We start from the raw sequence: 26,335 nt of genomic DNA, 5'->3' as shown, positions 1-26,335 counted from the left end.
GAAATGACATGATTTCCATGGCCTATGTTTGGTGCATTATTTGAAACCCCTTGAAGGGAATGCAATTTTCAAATGCTCTGCTCGCTGTGCACATGGGGCCACTGATCTCTTGGGTTTCTCTGTACTCGTGAGTAGCAAACAGAAGAAGCGGCTCTGTAGAGGAGCTGGTGCATTTAAACGTGAGCTTCCTCTGTCTCCAACAGAGAAAGGCGCAAGGTTTTGTGCTGCTCACAACCGTTCACGTTAGACCTGAAATACCAGTATGGGGGTGGGAGAAAGACTGAAGCTCCCTCCTCCCACACACCCCGAGGCAGGCAGCCTCTCAGCTAACAAATTGTCATAGCTCCAGCGAGACAAATGAATGGTGGTGTCAGCCAAGTCTGCTCCCAGATCTGCCACCCTCTAAATGCTAGAACAGTTCATGCTGCATTGCAAGAACTTGGAAAAGAGAAGCTACCGGTTTTGGTGCAAGTACACGAGAGAGACTGAAGGCTGCATTTGAAGACCCTTTTGGATTGAGGCAGGAGCCGCGCTGCTTCTGTTCTGGTTATTTTCCCTGCAGAAGCCACCCCGCAGTGGGATTGTGTCCAAGTGTTCACCCGTGTCAATCTAGAGGGTTTGCACTGCAGCCAGGGGGAATTTCTCCAGACTCATGACCCCTTATCTCACTCGCATCTCAGATTCCACAAGGTCTTGTTCCTGTTTAAGGCAGCAGTCCAACCTGCTGGATGACACTGCCAGTGCTCTACCCTGTGCCATGTACCCAGTAGCCTTGTCCAACTGAAGTCAACTGGATTATGCTGATTTGCATCCGCCAGAGATCCAGTGAGCCTCGTGTGTCTTTAGATGTTCTAGGATCATAGAAGACAAGTTTCTTGGGTGCATGTTAAGCAGAAGCACAGCTCCCTTTCACCTCTATGAAAATCCAGATGAATAGATTTTGAGAGACCATTTTGATTACCAAGTATCACATCTTAGGAATTTAACCCACTCATCCCTCCACTAAGCCCATGTGCAATAGCTGAACTATAGCATGCATTCGAGGAAGACATCTAGCATCAATTTAAATGCCCACTGAAGGAGGATCAGGCAAACCCATAGGTAAATTATTCTGTGTAATGAGCCTCGTCAAAAAAATTGGGAGGTTTTGACAAGTTGCTTTGGATTTTCACAGAGGAAACCATGATCAAAATCTGGCCCCCAACTAACAATACTGCTTGTGCTTCAAGTCCACACATTCACGGTTCCATCAGTGCGTGAATTATTAAGGGTGTTTTCTGAGGGAAAATCATAAAAGTACTGTAGGAAAAGGAAATCAATGTTTCTTTTTTTGTGTTCAGTATTTGATGCTACGAATATGGAAATATAGACGGATGTCTTGCTTTGATGGAGAACTGAATAACACTATTTCCATATTACCGTTAGCATTTGTATTCTATTAGTGCTAGCGCCCCAGCTGAGAGCAAAGCTGTATTGTGCAAGGCACTGTACAAAACTGCACTGAGAGACCGTCTCTGTGCTGAGGAGCTTGCAATAGAAAACAGCTCAGCTATATTGGGGAAGTCAGGCTTCTGCTCAGGGAGGTGCTTTGCAACGTGCATTTTTATCTCTCTTTGCACTTATGTGTTTGTCAGTGAATGAGAGCTCTGAGTCAGTACTGAATTCTTGTAATTAAAGTGCAGCTTTGTCTAAATTAGCTGACACTTTCAACTGTGAAAGATATGGTCTACTCAGTACTATAACATAGCTTCTTAAAAATACTTTAGTCTTCCTATCCGAGCTGGGAGGCCTTTCTCACTAACCCCAAAGCAAAAAGACTTGATGAAGGGAAATCAAACCAATGTATATACTGATCACTATGTGGAGGCTGCAGCCTGGCTCCTTCCCCAGCCCTTCTTTCCCACAGCAAGGGCTGCCCCATGTGCCCACAGCAGGCTGCTGGGATGTGCCATCGGGCCCTGGGCATACAGGAGCCCTACCTTTCCTCCGATCAGCATGGATAGGAGCAACTCCCTGCCCTGCCCTTCCCTGTCCTGCCCCAGGCTGTTCATATCTCAGAGGCATTGTGCATCCAGAGTCCCTCTGCCTCTCATGTACACCCCCCTGGGGTAGTGGCAAAATCTGGTCGAGTCTGCTCTGGAGAAAGCAGCCGCAGCTCTTGCCTCGCCCTTGCAGGTATCTGCTCCCCAGATCTCGCCCCACAGGCTGGAGAACCTGACTACTGCCTCATGCATAGGTTCCCAGTCTCCTCCCCTTTCACCAGCACCCACACGCCCCATCGCTGCCTGTGACTCTTCTGCAGTTTGAGTAATCATCAGATTAATGCAGTGCAGGGAGCTGGTTATCTCAGGCAGAACATGCAGAGCTCTTTCCCCTGAATTCTCCCTTCTGCACACCCAGGGTTGCGGTATGTCTCATGTCACATGCTGGCAGCATGTGTTATGTTTCCTCTCTGCAGCTGATCCTTAGAGAATAGGAGCTACCTGTTGGTGTCAGCTAATGGACTGGGTCCCCTTTTTGCTCCCAAGGTGAGTGCCTGGGCTCTGGGGTTGTTCTTTGCCACGAAGTGGGGATGCTGCCAGATTGCCATTTATCTTGCTGGTTCCCTGGGCTGCACCTCTCTGTTGTATCTGTCTGTTATCAGGGGTCTTGTGCATGGGGTGTATTGCACCATGCAGTGTACTGCAGGGCAGAGGTGCTCTCACAGCACCTCTACAGTGACCCCGCTGGATCCCTGCTGAGAAGCCCACCCTGCCCATGCTCTCCTATTCTACAAACGCCAAAGTTGGAAGTGAGGTGGCATAGCCCAGAGCAGGTGCCAGGCAGCATGCCCAAGGTAGAGAGCCACAGAGCAGGACTTTGGGGTACTCTCAGGACTATTTCTAGGAGGAGGAGTCAGTGGGAAGGGCCTGCTTCACAGCGGCATTCTCCGGTGTACAAAGGAGGAAGGGAATTTATAAACTCTAACTGAGCTACCTGAGGTGCTGGTAGCCAAATAGCTACAATAGTACTGCCCTCTGTCTGGGCTAAGGAAGTAAGTACTCAAATAAATTAATGAATTTTCCAAATGGAGTGTTGCTCAGTTCACAAAAGTTATGGTGGGGTGCCCTCAGTCTAATGAGTGGCGCCCTGAGTCTAAGAAGGGGTGCCTTGGGTCTAGAAAGTTTGAGAACCATTGATCTAGAAATACCTGCAAACTTTTGGGACTGGGATTGTGCCTTGGGGCTCTGGCTACCTCTGATAACATGATGGTAAAAGAGAGATCTCTCTCTCTCCCAGTAACAGGGGAGAATGCCTTTGGGTATATCATGCAAATGGAAGTCCCAATATAATAAAGGACAGGTCATTAACATATTCATTTGTTCTCTGTGTCTGCAGGGAGATGGGGCAATCAGGGAGATTTAAGGTAGATATGAGGAAAGTTTCCAACTCTGAGGGTGGTTAAGCACTGGAACAGATTACAGGGGGAGGTTGTACTTTCTTCATCAATGGAGATTAAGGAGTGCAGGGTCAGACAAACACTAGGCTGGGATGGTTTGATGGATGATCTTGCATTGAGCAAGGGGTTGGACTAGACAACCTTGTAAGGTCCCTTGCAGGCATAGCTTGCTGTCAGGTCATGGCTTTCACTTGAAGTCTCATGTTTATCCACTAAAATACGTTATTGGGTGCTGGGATTTACTATTTACAAATAGACTGAAGTTTTTAGTGACACACACAGTCTTGTGCAAATGCAAACATGCCTATGTGGGCCCAGAGGGTATGGGAGGGTGATTTTGGGTAAGAGTAAGAGTCAGGGATGAATATTATGTTATGAAGGGCTTGGAGAGATGAAACATTTGTACCTGTGTGAAAACAAGTAAACAAAAAGGACCAGGCAGATGCTGCAAGCCCCTAAAGTGGGGTAACTTTGCTGTATCAGTTGGAGAACTGACCCTAAAAGAATCTGGGGTAAAATGCTAGTGGTGTAAGTTATGCTGGTCCACCCTCAGGCAGCATTTTGCTAAAGGCAAAATGGGCTTTTACCTGCTCCTCTGTTATCCCATGCTGAGTTAGAGTAGGTAGCTGTGTATTGTGTATGCTACTCCTGATGGCCTTGTACATCTCTCCAGGCCCCAGGAGTACATATCTTCCACCTGGGTTGCCACAGATACCTGTTGGTTCCTGTCCAAGAAGATCTACTTGTATATTAGGGATAGCTAGTACAAATAGGGGTGGGGAGAAGCTGTCTTTTAAACAGAATTGCTTCACATGTAATCTCTCTCTCTCTTTCTCCCTTTCCCTCTTCCCTCTGCCCCAGCATGATGCTTCCCATTATTCTCCAAGTGGCCTGCAGTCTGTCCGGCTGGCTCTTCCTCTATGCCATCTTCTGCTCCTGGAATGAGAATCGGTCTTACGAATGGAGCTGCCGCCTGGTCACTCTGTCGCACGGAGCGGTTGTCACCTTCCTCTCAGGTTACATCGTTCTAGTGGATGGCCCCTCACCTCTAACCCATGCAGGTATTCATAGATTCATAGATGTTAGGGTCGGAAGGGACCTCAATAGATCATCGAGTCCGACCCCCTGCATAAGCAGGAAAGAGTGCTGGGTCTAGATGAGTTCAGAGTTTTACCCTGCTGAGACAGGGCAGTGGCTCTGCCTTCACTGGACCTGCGATCAGTGTAGGAGGTGCTTTCTCCATTTCCTGCTTCCATCTGTCCTCAGAGCGGCACCCTCTTCCCCTGTCTTTCCAACCTTGTTGACTTCTCCCAAGCTTATTTGGTCTCTCAGATCCCAGGTGGAGTCTGCAGAGGCTGCATTTCTTTGATTGTTGACTCTTTCATCTGCTGAAATTCCCTGGGGCAGGACTTTCGCTCTCAGTTCCTTGTCCAAGAGCCATGGACACCTGGGATAATTCCTCAAGAGTGAACACAACTCTTTGTCCACTCATATCACTAATGTGCAGTCCTTTCCTGGAGCCTCAGCAATAGGCAGGCCAGTGCATAGGAGTCAAACTGTGTCCCTTGCTTCAACTGTTGGTTAATACTGTGGTAGTTTATAAGGGCAATTAATGCACTGCTATAACTTAGGGAGGATTCCTGATTATCCTCCCATGCAAAGAGTAAGGTAGGGCATGTTGGAGGTGTGGTGGGGGATGGACAGCATTGCAGAGGTTCTCCACTGTGACTGACTGGCAGCCCAGGCTGGGTCTTCATGGGGTGGCTCTTAAGTGCTGACACTGGCAGCTCTGACTGCTTACATCCAGCAAACTGACCTACTGAGTACGTATCGTGTTCTTCTGGAGGTGAATAGCAAGCTAATGCTTTGGAAAAAGGGAAGAAATTATCTTAAAACACTCTCCACTCAATGCTGGTGGAGCTGTGGTCCACCCAGGTTGGAGGCCAGAGGAATGTCCTTTCTCAGTCTAACAAGCCTCTTTCTCTTCCAGGGTCACCAAACACACCCCTGCAGGTCTGCGCCTTCTCCATCGCCTTGGGCTACTTCATCTTTGATTTGAGTTGGTGCTTGTACTTCCAGACGGAGGGGATCCTCATGCTGGCCCATCACGCGCTGAGCATCTGCGGCATGGCGATCGTGCTGGGGATCGGCCGGTCAGCCACTGAGGTCAATGCTGTTGTCTTCGTCAGTGAGATCACCAATCCATTGCTGCAGGCTCGCTGGTTCCTGCGGGAGACGGGCCGCTACCACAGTTGGCTGGGGGGCATGGTGGACTTCTTCTTTGTGCTCCTCTTTCTAGTGCTGCGGATTGGAGCGGGAGCCTGGATCATGTACGCTATGGTTACCTCACCGGAGCCCATGTGGCTACTCAAGGTTGGAGGCCTGGCCATGTACATAGTGTCTTTGGGGTTCATGGTTAAAATTTGCAGGTTTGCTAAGAGGAAAATGATGAAGAAGTACAATGCTTGGAAGAGCATGAAGAGCAAGGACACAGGTCTTCTCTGAACAGCTAATGGGGAGGTGACAGCTCCTTAACCTGGGAATCATATGGGCCATGGGCCTAGCCTGAGTATAGGAGTCCTGGCTTGGGATGTCCAGTCTTGCAAGAAGGAAGACGTCTACATTAGCAGCCATGTGAGATGGACCATACAGCACTGGCTGTGAACCGCTAGTCTTGGAGGAGAAGCACTCAGCTGGAGCTGTGGGAACACAGAAAAAGCTAAGGGAGGAAGAGCAAGTTCCTTGCCAGTCTGACCGAGTCAGGTGCTAATATACTAACTTCTCCTGTGCTGATCCTGTCTCTAAAACATCAATGGCACTAAACCTATTCAGTCTGCTTTGTGCAGTTGCATAGTGCCAGTCCGTTTTTGAACTCTTCCTCCTCAAAGCCAGTATTTTTTTATCACGAGAGCCAGAAAATCAGTACCTGGGGCGTCTGTGAGCTTCACGGCTCTGCTGCAGATCAGGGCTGTGACTCTGCAAAAGCCATTTCACATTTGCCTTACTTTCCTGAGCTAGTTTATAGGATAATAAGAACCTCAATGTCCAGCATATGTTGGGCTTAGTGTTTTTAGAGGAGAGCTCATTTTGGGAAGGGAAGGACTCCTTCTGTGTGTTGTCTGGTAGCTGTTAATGAAGTACCTCTTCCTCATTCTTCACCTTAGTTCGACGGTTATGTCTGCATCCTCATGCAAATGGATCCTGAACTTGTAGCAGTGCGACGTCAGTGATGTTGCTCTGGCATTGCACTAGCAAACGGAAATTGAAACAGTTCCTGTTGTCTTAATATATTTCCAGGTAGGGAAATGTTCACGTGATGTGATCCTGTTTATAGTGTTGTCACTGCAAGACCAAGGATTGAAGGGGATGTGGAAAACGAACCCCTCTTTTTATGTACACGCACACGCGGTGCCCCAGTGGGAGATTGCCCCAGGAAAAGATCATTATAGGACAATTTTGTCAGGGTGCCAGACCTGTTCTGCATAGAGACAGCCTCCAGATATTTCTTCCTGAGCGCTCCTCTCACATGAGACTGCCAAGTGACTGGTTCCAGAGGCAGTGGCTAAATGGTGGGGCGTTGTCTCTACACTTCGGTGCAGTGTCACTTGCATTACACAGGTCCTCACACTGTTGTACCAGAGGGTCCAGGAGCACTTGTCTTTAATCTCACTCTCCTTGAGAGACGTGTTTGATTTCCCTGGAACATCCATGGGTGGGTTAGTTTGGGCAGGTCAAATTTCTGTCCTGCTGTAGAACCAGCCAAAGAACTGTGGCTTTGGGTTGGTTGGTTGGTTATGTTGGCCCCTACCAAAAACCCCCCAAACCAACTCCTTCTTTTATTCTTATAATCTTTTTTTTTTTACTCTAGCAGCAAATTAAAGATATTTAACGTGCCAGGATGCCGCTTGGAGTGGAATCGAGGCTAAAACACGCCTTCTCCAAGTCTGTGTTGTAGCAGAACTGCGGGTGCTTAAAAAAAAAGCTGTGTTGTTGCAGTGGGAACACAGCTGCTAGGTTGATGAAGGCTGAATTAACTAACTGGAGCCATGTGCCTGATGGCTTGTGGCAGCTCTGCTCCATGCTGTGGTTTGCCTGGTTCTCAGGCTCCCAGGGGACTGGGACCCAGGGCAGTGAGGAATGGAGAATGTGATAGTGGTGTGGAGTTAACAGATAAAAAGGCAGGGCTGTGGCCGGGGTGGGGGTGGAACCGCAGAGAAGGAGATAATTTTCAGGCGACATAAGAAGCTGCTGATGTGAGAAGAAAGGAGAATGGAATGAAGGGGAACTGGAAGAAAAAGCAAAGGACATGCCGTTTTGGGGCTGTTAAGTTGCACTGGTTAGGATCTCATGGCAGGTGTGAATGCAAGCAGGAGCTTCATGTAAATGCAGATGCAAAGGAGGTGGAGCCTTTGGCCTCCTGGGAAATTGCCAGGGCAGCCCTTGGTGATGTCAAGGCAGTATGTGACTGGACTAGCATAAGGCATTAACTTCTGCCCGAGTCACTGCTTTATCACAGGTGCTAGATTTGAACTCTGTAATTAAAAGGAAAAGAAAAAAACCCAACCTTTGTTTACTCATTTATTTATTTCAAGATTGCCGTGCTTGGTCTCTCTGGGTCCAGGTGCATAAGATGAGACTTGATGGTCAGCCCTAAACTCACTTCTTGCTTCTCACTGGGAGTCAGATCTCAAGTGGTGAATGTTGTTGTACATGGGGGGAGGAGAGGGGAGGGGTCCTCTTGGAACATCAGGCTGAGGTGGTCTTTGCTCTTGCTGGGCAAAAAAAATCAATGATCTCCTTCCTTGCTAAAGCCAAGGTGTTTTCCTGTGGCCTTGTCCAAAATCCCCTTGTTTTACTGTAGTTGTAGCTGCTATGCACTGGCTTGCTGCCACATTCCACCCCAGACATGGTTGCATTAAATATTAAATAGCTGATAAAAATGCTTTTGGAAGAAAAGCATGTACATAAAGGAGCCGCACCTAATACAAAATAAAATCAGATGCAAGAAATAGCTCGGGCTCCCAGATCCAGCAAGGAATGCTACCTGAGAACAGAACTGCCGCTGGAAGTTGTCCATGCATTTGTCTGACACCTGCAAGTGTCTGATGCTCTGCTCTCAGCAGGAAAGCAGTATGCTAAAGCCTTTTGCTCAGTCCTCCTGTTTTAAAGTAATCAAAAACTCACAGTAGACAGGCCTCCCAAAAAAGTGTTTTTTCTATCCATCCAATGGCTTATGGGATGGATCGAAATAATTTTGTGTTAAAAAAAGAAGTGACCAGCATCTTCTAAGCAGTTGCTTGCAATTAAGAAGGGAAGGTACTGGAGTCCAGCAATTCAACAGTTCACATTTGCAAGCCTATCTTGAATTTCTTGCAGATCTTGAATGTCTGAGTCTCGGTGCCTTGCTAAACCCAGTGGTGGATCTCTGCGTGTCACAACTCCCATCACAAGTGGTAATGCAATAGGAAGAAATGCTATTGGAAGAGGCAGCTCTGCCAGCAAGGGTGTGCCCATGCCTTTGCACATGCAGCTTGTGTAGGCAGACGTAGTACCCGTGTGAGCTTTTAGCTCTCTAGCTCCATTTGTGTCAGGCGTGCAGCTGGGGTTGCACACAGCTTGGCTCAGGCTGCACAGCCCTCGTGGGAAGCTGAGGAAGTAGTTGGGCGGCTTTTGCTGCTGGTGCCGAGCTGTGCGCGAACGGGCTGGCAGTACCACAACAGCTTGTTCTCAAAGCGGCTGCGGGTCTGTCTGGACCGGTCGCTGGCATTGCAATGTGGAAAAAGGCTGAGGTGATGTGGGGTGTCTGGATTCAGTTCCTGCCTCTGCCCTCGCCTCTCTCTCTGCAACCTAGGGCAAATCACTTGTTCTCGTTGTTTTTCCTTCTGTAAATTGGGTATAGCGCTTTGTTTCGAGCAAGTCAAAGCTCCTTGTTTCTTCTGCACATGCTCTACTTGGTTCAGCAGGGGCTTTCTATCTCAGGCACGACTCTCCAGTGCGACCTAATGCTGCTACTTCTCCTGTTTTGCTCATGGTCCACACCTTGCTCTATCCCAGCTGTCAGCCTGGCCTTCATGGTATCAGCCCATCACCCGTGCACAGGTCCAGCTTGAGACACCCTGGGCGGTGACCCCGAGCCCCGCACAGCCCTGGCCTGTTCTAGTTAGGGCTCGGGCACCCACGTAAAAAGCAGGTGCTGCGTTGGAGAAGCAAGTCCTTTCTTGCCCGGCCGAAAAAGCGGTGTCCCAATAGCAGCAGGATGGGCTTTGCAGAGCCTATCCCCGATGGCAGGTGGGAAGCTGGGGACGCAGTGTCGGGCTGGACACGGAGCCCTGCTCCACGGCCAAAACACGCTCGGAATGGGTTTCACGAGGAAAAGCTTGCCCCGGGGGTCCCCACGCTGCTGCGGGAAGGGGCTGCCGAGCCCAGGGGCACGCAGTGGTGCAGGGCGGCCGGCCAGGTGTGCAGCCAGGGGGGGCCTGTTGGGAAGCAAGGAAAACTAGGCGCCTTGCTTAGAAAGGAGGTCGCTGGGGATGCACAACTGAGCCCTTGGGGCAAAGGGAAGCACAGCAGCGCGTGCACCGAGCCCGAGCCCCGCCTTCCCCGCCGGCAGATGCGGCTGCGTGAGCCGGGCTCGCTGCGCGGGCGGCGGCGGCCTGGAGCCGGGCAGGTAACGGGGCGGCCGCGCTCCCCGCCCGGGCCCCCGCACCCGGCCCCGGGGTTGCACGGGGACCCCCTTCCCCTTCCTCCACCAGGCCCGGGGTTGCATGCAGACCCTCCTTCCAGGCCCAAGGGTTGCATGCAGACCCTCCCTCCAGGCCCAAGGGTTGCATGCAGACCCTCCCTCCCTTCCTCCAGGCCCAAGGGTTGCATGCACATCTCCCTTCCAGGCCCTGGGGTTGCATGCAGATTTCCCCTCCAGGCCCTGGGCTGCATGCAGACCCTCCCTCCAAGCCCCAGAGTTGCACGGGGACCCCCTCCTCCAGGCTCCGGGGTTGTATTAGACCTCTTCTCCAGGCCCTAGGGTTGCACGCCTCCCCCCCCTGCCATGGGCTGCACGCAGACCCTCCCTCCAAGCACCGGAGTTGCATAAGGACAACCCCTCACCCTTTTTCCAGGCCCTGGGTTGCATGCAGAACTCCCCCTCCCCCCCTTTCCAGGCCCTGGGGTTACACGGGGACCCCCTCTCCAAGCCCCTGGCTGTAGGGACTTATCCCCTTCTCTCCAGAGGCGTGGGGCACACAGGCATCTCCCTCCAGACATGGCCCTGACCCCTCCAGGCACATGGGCACCTCATGTCTGGCCTGGCAGGAGCTGGGGGGGACACAAGGGTCTGGGGCATTGGGTGAGAAAAGGTCCCTGGGCACAACTGGTTGCTCCCTCCCTGCACCGGGAAGAGATTTAAGGGCTCTAGGTACCTGCTGGCTGGCCCCCTGTAACCCGGTCCATGCCTGCCTGGGTGCAGAGCACATGGGTCCTGTGCGTGCAGCACTATGCCCCCTTTCAAGCCTCCTCTCTTGGCCGGGACCAGCCACCCAGGCCTCGACTGTGCTAGGAGGAGAAGGGTTGTCCAGCTCTGATTTCTGCAGAGGGAAGAGCCCCAGGGAGGATTTCCTAGGCTGCAGCATCCTGCCCAGCCGCCTTTCCCCGCTCGGGGCAGCTGCAGGCATGTAGGAAGCCGGTGAGCCTTGGCACCCAGGCTGGAAACAGGCTTGACAGGTCCCGGCTGGAAAAGCTGGAACTGCCTTCCCATCTGCTCACCTCATCCCTCTGCGTTGCATCACACCCTTGGTCTCCACTGTGGCTCCAACATCCCACCCCACTCCCCAGAAGAGAAACAGGGGCAGCTCAGTGTGGGGACTGGTGTTGGTGGCTGTGCGGTGCTTCGTGCTTGGGCCCAATGCAGAACGAACCAAAGGGTACCCAGAGACAGTCAGGAGTGCTGGGGGCCTTGCTGTGATATGGGTCATTGCAAAGAAGACCCTTTTTTGGATGAGGCGCTAGGCTGGGACTCCAGCGCTGGATGAGGTGCTAGGCTGTAGGGTGGGCATAGCAGCATTTTCTGTGTCAGATTGCTCTCCTGTTATTTTAAACTCCGGGGTCGGGAACTCGGTTACATGTGTTGGTTTGGAGCAGGGTACAATAGAACCCTTGAAGTACTTGTTATGTGTCTGCAGCATTACAACAGAAGAGTGACCCGGTGGTTTTACGTCCTTTGCAGGGGACATCCCCCTTCTTCTCGGCCTTGAATGACCTGCTGTAGTTAGAGGGTGAAGGCCTGTCCCTCGCACTGTGGGCAGGCTGACTCCTCCTAGAGTCTACAAATGCCTCCAAATGTGAGGATCTCAGCTACGCAATTTATGGTACCGGGGGATGGCTGTCAGGCTTTCTGTCTAGCTTGGCCTTTTGGCTGGGGCAAGCAAGACTAGGGGACATCTGGGTTTGAGGCTTGCTCATAGGATGCCTGCCATGGATCTGGGAGTATATAAAGCCCCAGGTTGATGAGTGTAGGAAGGAAGATACTTGCCGGTGCTTGTGCCACACAGATTTGAACAATTGAGCTCTGAGAATTCGGAACGGATTTGGCTGATTTGGCCCAAGACACGGAATTAAAAAAAATCTAGGGACAGATTAAATTGGTGATCCCACATATCTTGTCTGCCTGGAAACAGGTGTGATCTCAGTCTGTAACTTGAATAATGGCTGTATCATATAGTCATGGGAATCTTTTCGCCTTTTCAAAGCATGGGACGTCAAGGAGAAGTCTGCCCAGGCAGGCAAGGCCAATAATTAAAAATACTGTATGAACCATTCATTCTGTATCCATGTCGGCTATCGCAGCTTATGCCACTGATGGATTTCTTTTGTCATGCTATCGTTCATTTTCCCTTACCCAGCTGACTTGTACACATCTGTATTCTTGAGCCCCCAAATCAAAGCAGTTACCCAAAGCCTTGCCTCATTTGCTCCTCCTGCATCCCTGTCTCCATTAAAACTGTGTGGGTCAGCTCTGGTGGCACCTGCAATGGGACAAACAGGAATCTGGGGGCTTGTGAATGCTATGCTGGTGTTGAGTCTTGTTTGCTGCATGCCGCTTCGTCTGCCTTCCCAACCTCGGGCAGGGATCCAGAATAATGGTCCCTAGCTCTCAACCAGACCAATTGCCATGTTGATATTATGGTGTTAGAAACACAGATCTCAATGTGTATCAAAACCTTCTGTGTAATACTTATTGAGCATGCAGAAATGCATATTAACAGACTTCAGCTTAGATTCCTGCAAGTAGCATTATGAACATATAGGAAATGTAAATATTATGGCAATATAGCTCATAAGCAACAGGCACAAACAATTGCAGCAGGTTAGTTCGTAGACACTGTTGCACTGAAGTTTACACTGAGTGTTTCTAGCAGTTTGTCCAACTGTTACTGTTTGAAAGAGAGATTCTGCTTGTATCACAAGGGGGGACCTATAGAAATGATCAGGCTGGTAAGAGAAACTTACTCTTAAATTTGCTGCCTGAAGAGAAGTGCAGGCAGGTAATGCAGGCCCTGCTGAAGGAAATCACCTGTCAGAGTTCTGGGCAACTTGACAGTTTAGGAGGGATTAGAGGAATTATCTAGCTCAGCAACATTTGCAACCCTTTTGCACCCCTGACTCATTAAAAAGGCTGCAAAACTCACTCTGTGTCCCAGAATCTAGGGGTTGCAAAAGAGTTTTAGACCTTAATCACGGGATGAAATGATGCAAGTTTTGGGGAAAATGGTGCTGGGGGCGGTTAAGCAGAGGGGTAAGGGGAGGCTACCACTTATTATGCCATCTTTACTTGCTTTATCATTGCTTCATCCTTCTTAATACTCCGTGGTGTTTGTCATCAGCCTGTTTTTATCATACACTTGGATTGTGAGCTGTCTGGGGGCAGGCTCTGTCCTCGTTTCCTTGTCTCTCCAGCCCCGTAGCACACTGGTGCTCTGATGGGGGTCTCTTGACATCATTGTGAGGCAAATTTGGGGTGGAGGGTGGGGAAAGGAGGGGGCAGAGGTAAAATAAATTCTTAATTGATCTTCCCAGAGCGCACCATTGAGTTACATTGTCCTTTCTTATATTAGGAAAGGACAATGCTTTTTGCTTACTACTCCACAGCTTACACTGCCCAGCAGTGTCCTCTGATTTTTGCATGCGGGGCTTTTAAAGTGTCTGTAAGAAAGTTTTGAAAGTTTTAAGCTGTCCCAGAAATGCCTTAGGTTCACAAAGCTGAACTTCAGTAGTGGTAGGAGGAAAATAAGGCTCAAGTCTAAAGCAGCAAAGGAGAACCTGGAGGTTTTTAGAGGAGATCTGGATCTAAATGAAGAGTTGGGAAGGGGAAGGGGACTGCTGCAGCTGGCAGGGACCGTGGAGAAGGCTGTCGTGGAGGAGGTGGAAGATCCAGCACTGCTTGAGCCAGCTGAGGTGGGGAGCAGAGAGGATTGATGTGAGGTGGTGGATTTTCAGAAGATAAGGAGCAGTTTTGGATTGGGCCTTGGCATGAAGAAAGAGCCAGTTGCCAGAGATGTGGCAATATGCTCAGGTAAGCATTTGTGTGGGGTGGTTTAATCAGAGATGATCCTGCCTTGACAACTTCCTGAGGTCTCTTCTAGCTCCATTTTTCTATGAGCCTTTTTCTATGTGAGAAAGGAGGGTAGGGGCTGGAGGCCAGATGGAAGAGCATGGAGGAGGCCCTGGGGAATAAAGGGTGCAATGGTCAGGCTGGAAGAAGATGACAGACACCGGCAAGGACTTGACATCCCCTGGCGACAGGCATCACAGGCTCTGCAGAGGCATCAGGATGTTTGCTTAATGTTGCCGACTTTGTTGCATGCAGAATAGTTCATTTCTCAGCAGGGGAAGAGTCAAGACAGTGCCCAGCAGGAACAGTGTCACCAAGCAGGTTAGGTGTGGGCACATTGTAAGGTGTGGGAAGAGAAGGAAGACTGAGGCTCAGGGATGACTCTCTGGGAGCCAGGTCATGTAGCTGGCCCAAAACACAGCAGCTTGCCTCTGAGAACTCTTCTGTCTGGTAGCTGCTGACCCAACGACGGGTCCATTTCCAAGGTCTGCTCTTGAAAGAGCCATCAGGGCTAGGACTTAGCTTTCCAGGGGACCATCCCTCACCGTACTCTTCACCACATCACTCATACGCATCCCATACGGTGAGCTGGCTTGTCTCCGCAGGCTCCTACAACTGGAAACCGAGGCAAAGGGCTGTACAGGCGTTACGATGTGTACTCTAACCCAGCGTTTGGACTGATGTGTTGTGTAAGCAGCGTGGCTCCAATGTAGGCAGAGAGGAGGGAAGGTAACACTAATAGGATTTTCATGCATGCTTCAGTCTAATGGCAGGGGATGCCTTTGGGATGATTGGCTGTTGTAATCTGCTGGGTTAGAAAATAGGGTTGTGTACAGGCAGGGAGTTGATGTAATTTAGTGGGACCTGGCTATGTTGCGATGGAGCTGATTCCCTTTGCACTGGGCTACCTCAGCTAATCTGCTTCCCTCTCTCCCCTGTCCTGTGGCAGGATGATCTCCTCCATGCCCCTGCGTGTGGCCGGCAGCCTGGTGGCTTGGCTGTCCCTCTATGCCTGGTTCTGTCACCGGTACAAGCGCCGTAGTTATGAGTGGAGCTGTCGCCTAGTCACGCTGACCCACGGTCTCCTCGCCACCTGCCTCTCTGCCTACATCGGTTTCATTGATGGCCCCTGGCCTTTGACACACCCAGGTACGTCACCAGCATTTGGCCCAGGTGACCTGGTATAAACACAAGTTGTCTTCTGGGCACCGAGACCCTCCTCCCACAGTGGCTGTGTGCTCCTGGAGCCTGTCTTTAGGCCAGTGTAGTTGGTACGGGGGTGGAGGGGCACATCCAGCCTTCTGTCCTCATGTCTCCCATGTCACCTCATTTTTTTCTCAGCTCCAAGCCCCTTTGCAGTAGGACTCCTCCACGTGAAATGCCTTCCTCCAACCTCCACCTCTCCCCTGGCTTTTGCTTAGTGACTGGCTTTAGCTGTTCCTGTTGGTACCAGAGCAGCCTGGAGGGCTGTTTCACCCTCTGCCGTTGCCTCTATGTCCCCTTTGGGATTGCATAGGATGGAAGCCCATCTCCTGTTGAATCCCTCCCTCCTCCAGCCTGGTTGCTGGCTGCCCACCCCAGGACACCCCTCCCCATTGCACTCCAGGAGCGATGGCCCAGAGCTACCTCCACGCTGTATGGAGGCATCTCTGCACCACTAATATCCCTGGGGTCTGTCTTTGCCCAGCCCAGCTGAAGAGACTTTAACTGAGTTGGGCCTAGAACTGCAGGTCTGATACCTGGCAAAGTAGCCACCAATGCATACAAGCTGCAGGTCTGATACCTGGCAATTGTACCCACCAATGCATACAAGCTGGGGTCCTGACTGCTCTGAACATGACCGACCCCAGCACTGGGATGCTCTTTCCAAGACAGAAGGGAAATTCATCCCTCACTATCTGCCTCCAGTGTTGTATTTGTGTGTCAGAGTCTCTGCCTTCTGCCCTTTAGCTTAGTAGCGGTGGCTATGATGACTTCTCCATCTTGCACTTGCTCATCAGGTGCCCTTGCTCAGATCCTGCTGCTGGGTGTCTCCCTGCTTTACTGCACCGGTGGGTGTCTTTCCTTTTCAGGGTCACCAAATACAACCCTCCAGGTCCATGTGCTGTGTCTCAGCCTCGGCTACTTCCTCTTCGACCTGGGCTGGTGTGTATACTTCCAGACGGAGGGTGCCCTCATGTTGGCCCATCACACGGTGAGCATCCTGGGCATCACCGTGTCTCTGGCGCTTGGCGAGTCGGCCACCGAGGTCAACGCTGTCATCTTCGGCAGCGAGATCACCAACCCGCTCTTGCAGGCCCGCTGGTTCCTGCGGGAGATGGGCTGCTACCACAGTTTCACGGGGGATGTGGTGGACTTCGTCTTCGTGCTCCTCTTCACGGGTGTTCGGATCGGGGTGGGGGCCTGGATGCTGTACTGCGAGCTCGCGTCTCCCAAGCCCCAGTGGTTCATTAAAATGGGAGGTGTGATCATGTATGTCGTCTCCTGGATCTTCATGGTCAGCATCTGCCGTTTTGCCAGGAGGAAAACCATGAAGAAGTACCACACCTGGAGGAGCCGGAGGAGCGAAGAACTGCACTCAAAAGCCAATGGACACCTGAAGTGCCACTAGCCAGGCACCACGGTGGCCCTTCGAGGTCATGATCTGACAGGAAGAGCATTAAAGCCTGGCAATGAAAGGCTGATCTCAGGAGATGGGCCAACCTGTGGTGGAGATAACCGAGCCAAATCCATCCCTGCTGTAACTCTATCAAGGCCTCTGGAGAGATGCCACGGAGGCAACGGGTCTGGGGCACTGGGACTGGAAGCACTTGGCTCAGTGCTGTTCTGTATGTGTGTAGACATATAGCCGGGCGTCGAGGAAGGGCTTAGTTTTCAGGCAGAAGCAGTTGCCAGTCCAGCCGCACAGGTGTAAATAGCAGTATTAGTGGTGAACTTCTTCAGCACTGAGCTCACCTTAAGGGCTGATAAGTAGCACTAGATCTCAGGGTCCAGCGTGCTGCCCAAGAGAGACACCTGGGGGGACTCTGGCAGGGCGGGGTGACTGGGAGTCCTGGCTCCTCCACCTTCTCAGTTCGGAGTCACTAACCTCTCCCCCCACTTCTCTTCCCCTCCGAACTGGGGGTGATGAAGCTAATCTACCTGTAAAAAGCACTTTTGGATCCTTAGATGAGAGGTGCTGTCTATTTATTTACTACCCTTGTGTTTCCTGCGGTGTCCGAGCCAGTGCATAAGTCCCAGCGGCAGGACGCTTGAAGGACAGTTTGTTTTTTCATGGTTACTTTAAACTAATTTAATAATTTTTATTTATTTTTGTCTCCTAGTAGGACCCAGAGACTCCCGTTAGAATCAGGGCTTGACTATGCTAGGAGCTGTTCAGACGCACTGATGCAAAGCGCTTACGGTGTTTCCTTCCCCACTTCCTCTGGCAGTTTAGAAACAAAAAATCATGTACAACCTGCTCCTGTTTCACAGAGATGGGCCGTTCCACTGGCAGTCTGCAGAGCTGGGACCTGATCCTGAGCTGGGTTCCCCGGGTGTAAATAGGGTGCTGTCTTCAGTGGAGTCGGCCTGGATCTGACCCAGCATCTTTGAAGCCAGAACCAGGCTCCCCCTGTGGCTGTCAGACTGGGCTGCCCTGCAGATTGGACCAGGGGAAGGGATTTGTCAAAATGGAAACTTCTTACCCCAGGGCCCGCAGGAAGGTTTCCTTGTTGGGGTTTCTGCCCAGTCCACTCCATCCCCTCAGAAGAGGCAGTAAGCTGGCATTGAGGGCCCTTGTTGGGCCCTACTGGTGTTCGAGTCTGGCCAGACAATGGACTTGAACCTGGGTTTCCTGCATCTCTAGTGAATGCATTACAGGGAATCCATGTCTGTCTCCCAGTCTGTCCTGCCAGAGCTCTTCTGCTAGCATCACTCATTGGGCCAGAGAGAGAGAGAGAGAGAGACTCTGTAGCTAGATGCGTAGTGATGTTGGAGACCCAAGTGCAAATCCCGATTGCAGTAAATGCCAAGTGGACTTGCTGTAGCAGGAGGACATGGGAGAGACCCTCCTTTGTATAAGCAGCAGACGGATGGTGCTGCTCTGACAGGTGTGCGCCTAGGCTGATTTGCACAAAGTAAGCCCTTGGGCCTGGGCTGGTCCCTCACATCTTGGGGTAGGGGCTATGACCACGATCAGCGTTTTTTTCTGAGGATGGGTCACTGATGTATTGAAGGGGCCAGTTCATCCTGAGGTGGAATGGGTGAAAAAATTCCCCAAGGCTGCTAAAGCCATTTGAGGCAGGGACGTGGTGCTGCATCCAGCCTGTGTGGCTGGCTGCAGCATCTTCCTCTGCTCATAGATTCATTGATTGTAAGGCCAGAAGGGAGCTCGGAAGATCATCAGGTCCAGCCCCTTGCACCAAGCGGGTCATGCTCTGCTCATGCACCATTGTTCATTGATCGCTGAATGCCTTCAAGCACAGCTTGTTTTTTTGTTTTCAATCCTGGGCTTTTGTGTTCAGATTCCTCTGGCTTGAACCTGGACAGGACCTTTCCGTTCAGCTGCCAGTGGTGCTCAGTGGAGCCCAACAACAGAAGAGCAAATTGCCACCTGTTGGTTCAAGCGAGCTGGGTGGACAGAAAGGGGAAAACCCTTTTGCACAGTGCAGCATTATGTGTTCAAGCTGGAAAGGAGAGAGATGATTAGCACAGGGGGTTAGGAAGGTTGCCTGAGTTATGCTTCCAACTCTGCCTCTGGCTTTGGGTAGGTTGTGGTACCTCTTTGCCTCAGTTTACCCATCTGTAAAACAGGGCTATTGACCTACCTCATGGGGTGTTCTCATTAGCAAAGCACTTTCCCCACCTTTTGTTATGGGCTTGTAGAATCAGTTGGGCAGGGCTGTTAAATGCAGAGTATTGTTGCTGTGATTTGAACCCGTCTCATCATGGTGTAAGCTATGGACTGGGATTAGAACTAGACTCTCTGACTTTGATATATTGCTTCTCAGCTTCTGGCTTACTCTGGGCATGGAAGTGCGGGTCATGAGATGCTACTGAACAGTGTGTGCAGGAGGGACCAGCTGCTGTGGGGAACTGGAGATATCCCTTGGGGCCAGTCCTGCAGTATGCTTTCAGGCAGCATTCCCAGTTTGAAAGGAAAAGGAAAGGGTCAGGGGAGGGAGGTGTTGGCCATGTTAATCCAAAGCAGACCTGATCCAATTTTCAAAGGTGCTTGTGTGCATTTGCATGCACAAGTATTGCCATTGCAGCTGGCCAAGGAAGCTTGGGAGTGCAGCTGAAGTCCATGCAGGTGCTAGTTAGCTGTGCCACTTACATGAGCTGTTGCTTGCTTGGAAATATATACGCTTCCTTGGCCACAGGGTTCGTTTCCTTGTGCTAACGAAAAGCCAAAGGAGATCTTGTTGCAGATTGCAGAGCTGCTGCTGAGAACATGAAACAAGGGTGCTGGAAGGAAAGGCATCGCTAGCAATGGCTTTGGACATGGGGGCCAGCAAGCCTTCCTGAGACAAGGTGTTGTCACACTGGCGATGGGCACCAGTACAGATCAAGTCCCAGAGAACACAAAGGTACGTTGCCAGTGGAGGTGGGGAGATGCCATCCTAAATTCTGTTGAGCCTGAGAGAGAACCCATAACATCTGCAAGCAGCAGGAATGGGGAACCGTGGGACTCGTCGAAAGGGGACCATGAAATACTAACCTGTGTTGGAATTACTGTGTAATAATTATTAACGTTCCACCTGTGAATGGTGTAGATGCTTTGTATTATGTTTTATAAAATAAAGATACTTTAACTATACAAGGGGCTTGGCCTCTCTTGGGTTGAATGCTGCTTCTTTTAAAAGGCAAATGCTGATTAGCAGGGGGACAGTACAGATTTGAGGTGGGGTGGCAAGGCACTTGGAAGGAGCTGGGCTGCTTTGTTCTCTGCTGCTGACTTGCTGCTCTTCTCTGTACTTCCATGGTTGACAAGAGGTTCTGCGGCAGAGCTCATTAGGGTCACTGGCCAACTAGACAGGGCACAGCTGTTGCATACCTCTTTAAACATTTTACAGGCAACATTCCTGCATTGTTAGGAATGGTGAAAATCAGTCAAAAGTCCCAGGCAAACCTGAATAGCTAAAACAACATTTTCCCTTGTCTTCAATGCCCACAATATCAGCAGGGGCTCTCCACTCGTAGCCTGGGGATGGGCCACTTACCCCATTTGTAGTCACATATCCGCCTGAGGAGCTGCTATTTTGGAAAGTTACATCAGGTAAATAAGGTATCCAGGTTGTAGCCATATGGGTCTAGAGAAAAAAAGCAATCAGGACTCGTAGTAGAGATGATATCTTTTATTAGACCAACAAGATTTTTGCAAAAAAACCCATCTTTAATTGCAATTTTTCGGGCACAAACACCCTTCATCAGACACTGGAAAAAAGATTTGTAAATAATGTACTTTTAGCATTTGCAGTGTGGTTCTGCATCTGGAAACCAGGGGTGGAGGCTGCCTCCTGGGACCAGCCAAGGTGACTGCAAGCCACTGGCAAGTGCACCCCAAACTGCCCTTTTGAGAATCAGTGCTGCAAGTCCTTGTACCTCTATGAAGTTCTGCTTCAGAAGGTTCATTGTGAAATAGGAGGCCAAGGAAATGGTTCACAACAGTCTGCTGTTAACTTATGATTTGCATTGCAGGGATGCAGAGCTACACCATGTACAGATGAGGACGCTTGTTTCAGGTACTGTATGTAGAAGAAAAACGTGGGCCCTACCCACTGATCCTATGGTCTAAGCAACCCAGGTGGGCAAGTACCTGTTTGTTAGGCAGCAAAATCAAGTCAGGAATTGAGATCTGGTACCAGACTCAGTATATTAACCGTGTAACTGGTGATACCTGCCAGCTCAGGAGGAAGGCAAGGGCTCCAAAGCTACTGCTGCCACCCACAGGATCATTGTCTACCTCTGCTAGGGAAGGGGAAGATTCTGGTCCTCACCACACTCCAGCAGCATATGGGAGCTGCAGGGAAGATTCAGATTGCAATAGGTCCAATGTAAGCAGACATGCACTTTGGAGGCCAAGGGACTGGATACTTGTAACTCTGAGTACTGTGCAGCCCCTAGCCAGCTTCGCTATATGGTAGTCCAGTCCCCAGAACTGGCCTGCCTTATGCTGCAAGCTGTTTCAGCCCTTATTTGAATCTGAAAGGTGTAGAGTAGCTTTAAACTTCTCCATCTGGGCTGGTTCTTCTGTGCAGCACCTCTTGAGAGACAGTACGAGCACTAGCCCTAAGTGGATTGGCAAACATACAAGCACATGATGGATCTTGTAAAGGGGAAATTTCTTTCCCCTTCTTTCTTCTGAGAGAGAATCCTCTCCCCCCTCCCCCCAAATCACTGCTTGATCCTGGAATTATAATTGCTATACACATCTTATCCTTCCCTTTCAGTCCTCTGGTTTTCTTTCCTAACCAGATCCCTTGCTTGGATGTTAATAGATTGGTATTTTATAATATTTGATGCTTTGTGGCCTTGCATCAACAGCCCAGTTACTAGTGAAAAAGCAGAAGGTTTTTAAGTCTTTGGAGTCTAGACTAATACCAGCGCTGTCAGCGGGTCTGTTTCTGGATGTGAAAGATGAGAGAGTGTTTTAAGCCTCGTGAAAGTCCTGAATGTGTTTCTGATCCTTCCAGACTGCAATTTTATTTCCAGCCAAGCAACACAAAGTCTGTTGCCATTTCCAATGAAGAGAGAGCAAGGAGCCGTCTGCTTTGGCCTGGTGTTACATTAGCAATTTCTGGGCAGGCAGGAGCTCTTTTGTCATTATCCCAAAACACTGGCACCTTTTTCCTCCCAAACCATATTGGTCAAATGTTCCAGTGAATTAGCTTTGGCCAAGGGGTTGCTTTGGATGGGCCCGGTCCTGCTTTTGATGTAGTAGCCACAGTTTGGGACCAGAAGTAGTGTTTCCAGAAGCGATTTGAGCAGGTCTGTATTTAAGGTGAACAAAAAATGCTTGAAAGGAAGAAAACATTTTCTATTTGAAATGAATCCAGATGAAGAAGAGAGATTGCCAGTTTGTCATCTCCAGTTTCTCAAGTTACAGCTTTTGCAATTATTTTCCCCATGAAGCGGCGTTCAAATGAATCCTTCAGCCCATCTTGAAGTTCTTATACAGGATCAGAAACAAGATTATTTTTCAGCTTTTCACTTTTTATCTCCCAACATCCCACAGCAAACCAATGCACTCATCATTCCTTTCAGGATGTTGATGCTGAAAGAAAGCAAAAAAGTTTGTACGGTACATGTGGACTTTTCTCTTATATTTTGGTCTCGTGTCACTTTAGTAACAAAACCTTCCTAGTGGAGAAGCAAGTACCCTGGTACAACACTGGTTGCATGGCTTATTCTTCTTTGGGTACCATAATACACCATTTTACCATATGCCACTATTGGACTCGTGCAGTTTTATCTCGACTAGGGCTTAGTCAGCATTCCTGTGTCAGGAGAAATATTGCCTTCCTAACCAACACTGACTGGTCAATGCCAGCACACTGAAGGATAGACCAGTCCTGCGCATGTCTCTGGAGTACAAAATAGTTGCCTTTCTTTGCAGACAGCATATCCCTTAAACATTTAAAGGCATCACAGTTGCACTTGCTGTAGAATCATAGAAAATGAGGGTTGTAAGAGACCTCAGGAGGTTGCATCTAGTCCAACGCCCTGCTCAAAAGCAGGAGCATCCCCAGCTAGATCCTCCCAGCCAAGGCTTTGTTTATCTTGGTTTTAAAAACTTTCAAGGATGGAGAGTCCACAACTTCTCTGGGTAGCCTATTCCAGTACTTTACTACCCTTCCTCATGAAAGAGTTTTTTCTAATATCTAACCTCAATTTCCCTTGCTGCAGCTTGAGCCCATTGCTCCTTGTTCTTTCATCTGCCCTCACTGAAAACAGTTCAGTTCCATCCTCTTTCAGACCCCTCTTCAAGGAGTTGAAGGCTGCTTTTAAATGCCTGCCTGGTCTTCTCTTTTCCAAACTGTATAAACCCAGTTCCCTCAGCCTCTTTTCATAAGTCACAGTACAACCCTATTTTTTTTCCTGCTCAGATTATGAAAATAACCTTTGCGATGCCTGAGCAGCTATCACGTGAGCTCCAAAGGCAGGTGCTGCTCACTTTATTGTGAGGGAAAAGCAGTAGCCAAGTGCCTGAGCATAGAGAAACTCCTCTTCTGAGTTGCAGATGGCAAAGCAGTCCTGGCTTCAGGCCATTGCACTGGAATCAACCTGCAACTGTCTCAGAAGAAAAATCTCAGCAAAAAGATCAAATTCCCAGTAAATTCCCAGCTGGCTCAAAAGGCTCTAACCCCAAGGAAGTTCTTTGGGATCAAAGACTATTATTGAACCAAGCCCCAGCCCAGGGCAGATTAGGTAATGCACAGGTGAGCTCAGTTTAATCCAAGCTCAGACAATTACCAAAATCAATAAGGCAGGAAGGTTTAAGCTGTGCTAAGTCTGAGAGCAAAACCAGGCTTAACCCATTCAGAGCACAGGGGAAAAGGGTCTGGCTGCATGGAAACCCAGGTCTGATTTCATGTCAGCGGCAGTGCAGGGAGGCAGGAAGCCACTGCTCCACACCACAAAGCCAAGCTGCGGTAAGCATTTCCATTCCCAGTAAGGGGACTTACGCCTGCGTTTTTAAATGTGATAAATGTGTGGGTTGGTAGGACCCAGCACTATGTTTTGGGGGGAGCTGCTGGCTTGGCAGCAGGCAGTTTAGTTGTGATGGAGTTTTGCATTACAAAGTGAAAACAGCTGAAGAGCTGTTGATAGATCCCTCTGCAAGTTGAAACAAATGGATTAACTTCACCTCCTCTGTGCTCTGTTTCAGATCATCCCATTACTTTCCCTTTGGCTGTAGTTCTGTAGGCCTGAGAGATGCCTGGGGTGGCTTAACCATCAAGCCTGCCTGACTCCCCGAGTCTCCATGGCACAGCAGCATTGGCTCAGCCCTTCATCCTTCCTTGATGGAGAAATTAAGTTCTGTGCAGATCGATGTGTTCTCTTGTGTAAGATGGTTTAAAAAAACCCACTGAGGCTGCAGCCTTAGCAATGATGGGCTTGTATGGGTTTTTTGGTTGTTAAGCAATTCTATGTACGTTTTGTGAAGTCAGGGGTGTTTTCTGGTGGCTCTGGGCAGAAATTCCTCTGCAATCTCTCCTCCCAGACACCCGTCTCTTAGTGCAGGATGACAGATGGCTGTCCTCTTCCAAAGACAGCTGCATTTAACTAGCGCACCACACAGTTTACAAAGCGTTTTGCAATGACAGGTGTAACACGATGCAGCGTACTCTATTTAAGCGTGTAGCCTCAGGACTGAAAAAAGCCTAAAGCATACTTATTAGCTGTAAAAACAAGCTTTTTATAGTCATGTTACTTTGTTTCAGAGGGCCTTATGCCTTAAAATTGATAGGACTTGGCCGTTGGAGGCTGCCCTACAAACCTTGATGGGTCCTTGTCGGTTTTGCCAAGTATACAGTTAAAAGGAGTGTGATTACATTTCCAAGGGGACAGCAGGACCAAAGAGCTCCTATGTCCTTAAGTGGTTTAAGCACTTAACTGGCAGACTGTTGCTATGTAAACATTAGGCAAAAAACTGGGGCTAGGCTTCTGTTATGCAGTTAAGCAAATGATGTCACTGATCCAATATACTTGTAAGTGGGGTAGACTAGTGCATTTTATCCCCAGTACTAAATCCATCACCTACAAGCATGAAGCACAGAGAGGCCCCAGTTTCACAGTTGATTTCAGTTGCTCCTGAGAATCCTCTCAGTTCCCCAAAGCACTTGCACTCACTTCTGCTGTATGCAAAATGGAGATAAACAGATTTGAAGGTCAGAAGACATCTAGGTTCATCTAGCCTAAGCCCCTCCTATGTAACAGGCCAAAGCACATCAAGTAGTGACTTCTGCTTCAGATCAAAGCTTCCATTTAAGCTCCAACCTGCATTTTAGGATGATGTCTAGTCCTGCCTTCAAGACAACAAGCGTTGGAGAATCCAGTGCATCTGCAGGTAAATTATCTCCATTAGTAAACGTGTTCAGAATGTGAGAAGGATTCTGCTTTAACCAAGATTCCCTATACAGTTACATTTCTTGCTCTGCTTTCACCTAGATTTGGGTTCATGTTTGCATCCTGCAGTGAAATGCAGAAAGGAAGGGGTCTGAAACTTTCTGAATAGTACAAAATAAATTGAAAGGGTGCAAATTTTGGCAACCCAAGATAAGGAAACAACAACTGGTCAAAATTTGAAACGGTGACTATTTTTCTTGAAATGTTGGAATCTGGAATACTGTGAAGGAAGACAGCTTTAGAAGACACTCCAGCTCTTTTGTGAGCTCTACAGCAAGTAGCTCTTTTTCCTGAAAGCTTGACCTCTTGAATGTTGGGTATAACCTTTGCAAAATATTCTTCTGGTTTTTGTTTTTCTTTCTTTCTGAATCATGACAATTCACCTAATAAGTCCAGTGCTTGCTATGTAATTGTGTTCCATCCTTATTTTTAAGTGAAGATACAGGAATGGAAAAAAGCTGGTATTTCTGCCTTCCATCTTTCCTGTTGTTCTGTTTGTGCTACTGACTTCCAGCAAGTGGTGAAGCTAATTTCTTGTCTCTCTTTCCTATGGAGCCTTGAACATGAGTTACAACAGCTGAGCCTAAGTACCAGTGAATTGAAGCCAAAACCAAAGTCAGGAGTGAAATGCAGCTCACTAGTTGCTCGCTTCCCCATGGGATGCATGCAGCCCTTCCATGCTCAAGCCAGACTTTGCACGGTGTTTCTCGGGTAAGCCCGCAACAATACATGGGGACTGAACCCAGGTTGCATCTGCCATCAAACTCATCATCTGATGTTTGATTAACCGGCCCGTTTCGGATGCTTGGACCTTCTTGTCCAATATGTCCCTTGGTCAGTGGGGTGATTTTCAGATGGGAGGCAATACTGGGAAGTCCCAGCAGATGGCAACAGGTCCTTGGGTGATGTGTAGGCATCACCTAGACTCCTCATCCAGTTCTTTTACCTTCAGAAATACACCCTGCAAAGCGCTTTTATATAAGCCTGTCTTTTCAGGAGTCTAATAAAAGATACCTCTGAGGAGCTATCATCTTCTGCCACCCTGTGCTGTGACACCAGCTGAGGAGTTACGGTTCAAGGGACTCATCTTCTGCAAGACGTGTAGCTCTCTGTCTGGATAGTAAAGAGCATACTCAAGGGAGCAATGTTGCATTCCCTTGGAGAAATGGAGTAGGTATCTT

The 26,335-nt window shown here is 49.4% G+C and overlaps 2 protein-coding genes and 1 long non-coding RNA gene across 5 annotated transcripts; all 3 read left to right on the top strand.

The window, feature by feature from the left end:
- The first annotated feature begins 2,303 nt into the window (after positions 1 to 2,303).
- On the top strand, positions 2,304 to 8,002 carry LOC102569914 (TLC domain-containing protein 5). Its single transcript, XM_014593741.3, has 3 exons — positions 2,304 to 2,528; positions 4,301 to 4,500; positions 5,430 to 8,002. Exons 1-3 carry the CDS (start codon positions 2,500 to 2,502, stop codon positions 5,942 to 5,944), a joined length of 744 nt encoding a protein of 247 aa, XP_014449227.2. The 5' UTR covers positions 2,304 to 2,499; the 3' UTR covers positions 5,945 to 8,002.
- Positions 8,003 to 8,311: 309 nt separating this feature from the next.
- On the top strand, positions 8,312 to 19,845 carry LOC102569678 (TLC domain-containing protein 5). Of its 3 annotated transcripts, none has more exons than XM_019487329.2 (3): positions 8,312 to 10,106; positions 14,992 to 15,191; positions 16,115 to 19,845. In XM_019487329.2, the coding sequence occupies exons 2-3, from the start codon at positions 14,993 to 14,995 to the stop codon at positions 16,651 to 16,653; spliced, it is 738 nt and encodes a 245-aa protein (XP_019342874.1). In that variant the 5' UTR covers positions 8,312 to 10,106; position 14,992; the 3' UTR covers positions 16,654 to 19,845. The 3 variants fall into 3 exon arrangements, with proteins under 3 accessions (XP_019342874.1, XP_019342870.1, XP_006259756.1); XM_019487325.2 differs by lacking the exon at positions 8,312 to 10,106 and adding an exon at positions 10,114 to 14,003; XM_006259694.3 differs by lacking the exon at positions 8,312 to 10,106 and adding an exon at positions 10,114 to 14,771.
- A 3,667-nt stretch (positions 19,846 to 23,512) lies between these two features.
- LOC132246529 (uncharacterized) lies at positions 23,513 to 26,082 on the top strand. Its single transcript, XR_009457865.1, has 3 exons — positions 23,513 to 23,677; positions 23,914 to 25,095; positions 25,197 to 26,082. It is a non-coding gene; the product is annotated as an uncharacterized LOC132246529 (long non-coding RNA).
- The last annotated feature ends 253 nt before the right edge of the window (positions 26,083 to 26,335 follow it).

This window comes from Alligator mississippiensis, chromosome 16 (genome assembly GCF_030867095.1).
Source record: "Alligator mississippiensis isolate rAllMis1 chromosome 16, rAllMis1, whole genome shotgun sequence".
Classification (NCBI taxonomy): Eukaryota; Metazoa; Chordata; order Crocodylia; family Alligatoridae; genus Alligator; species Alligator mississippiensis.
The sequence above is the reverse complement of the archived record's forward strand: the minus strand, read 5'-3'. Positions and strand labels throughout refer to the sequence as shown.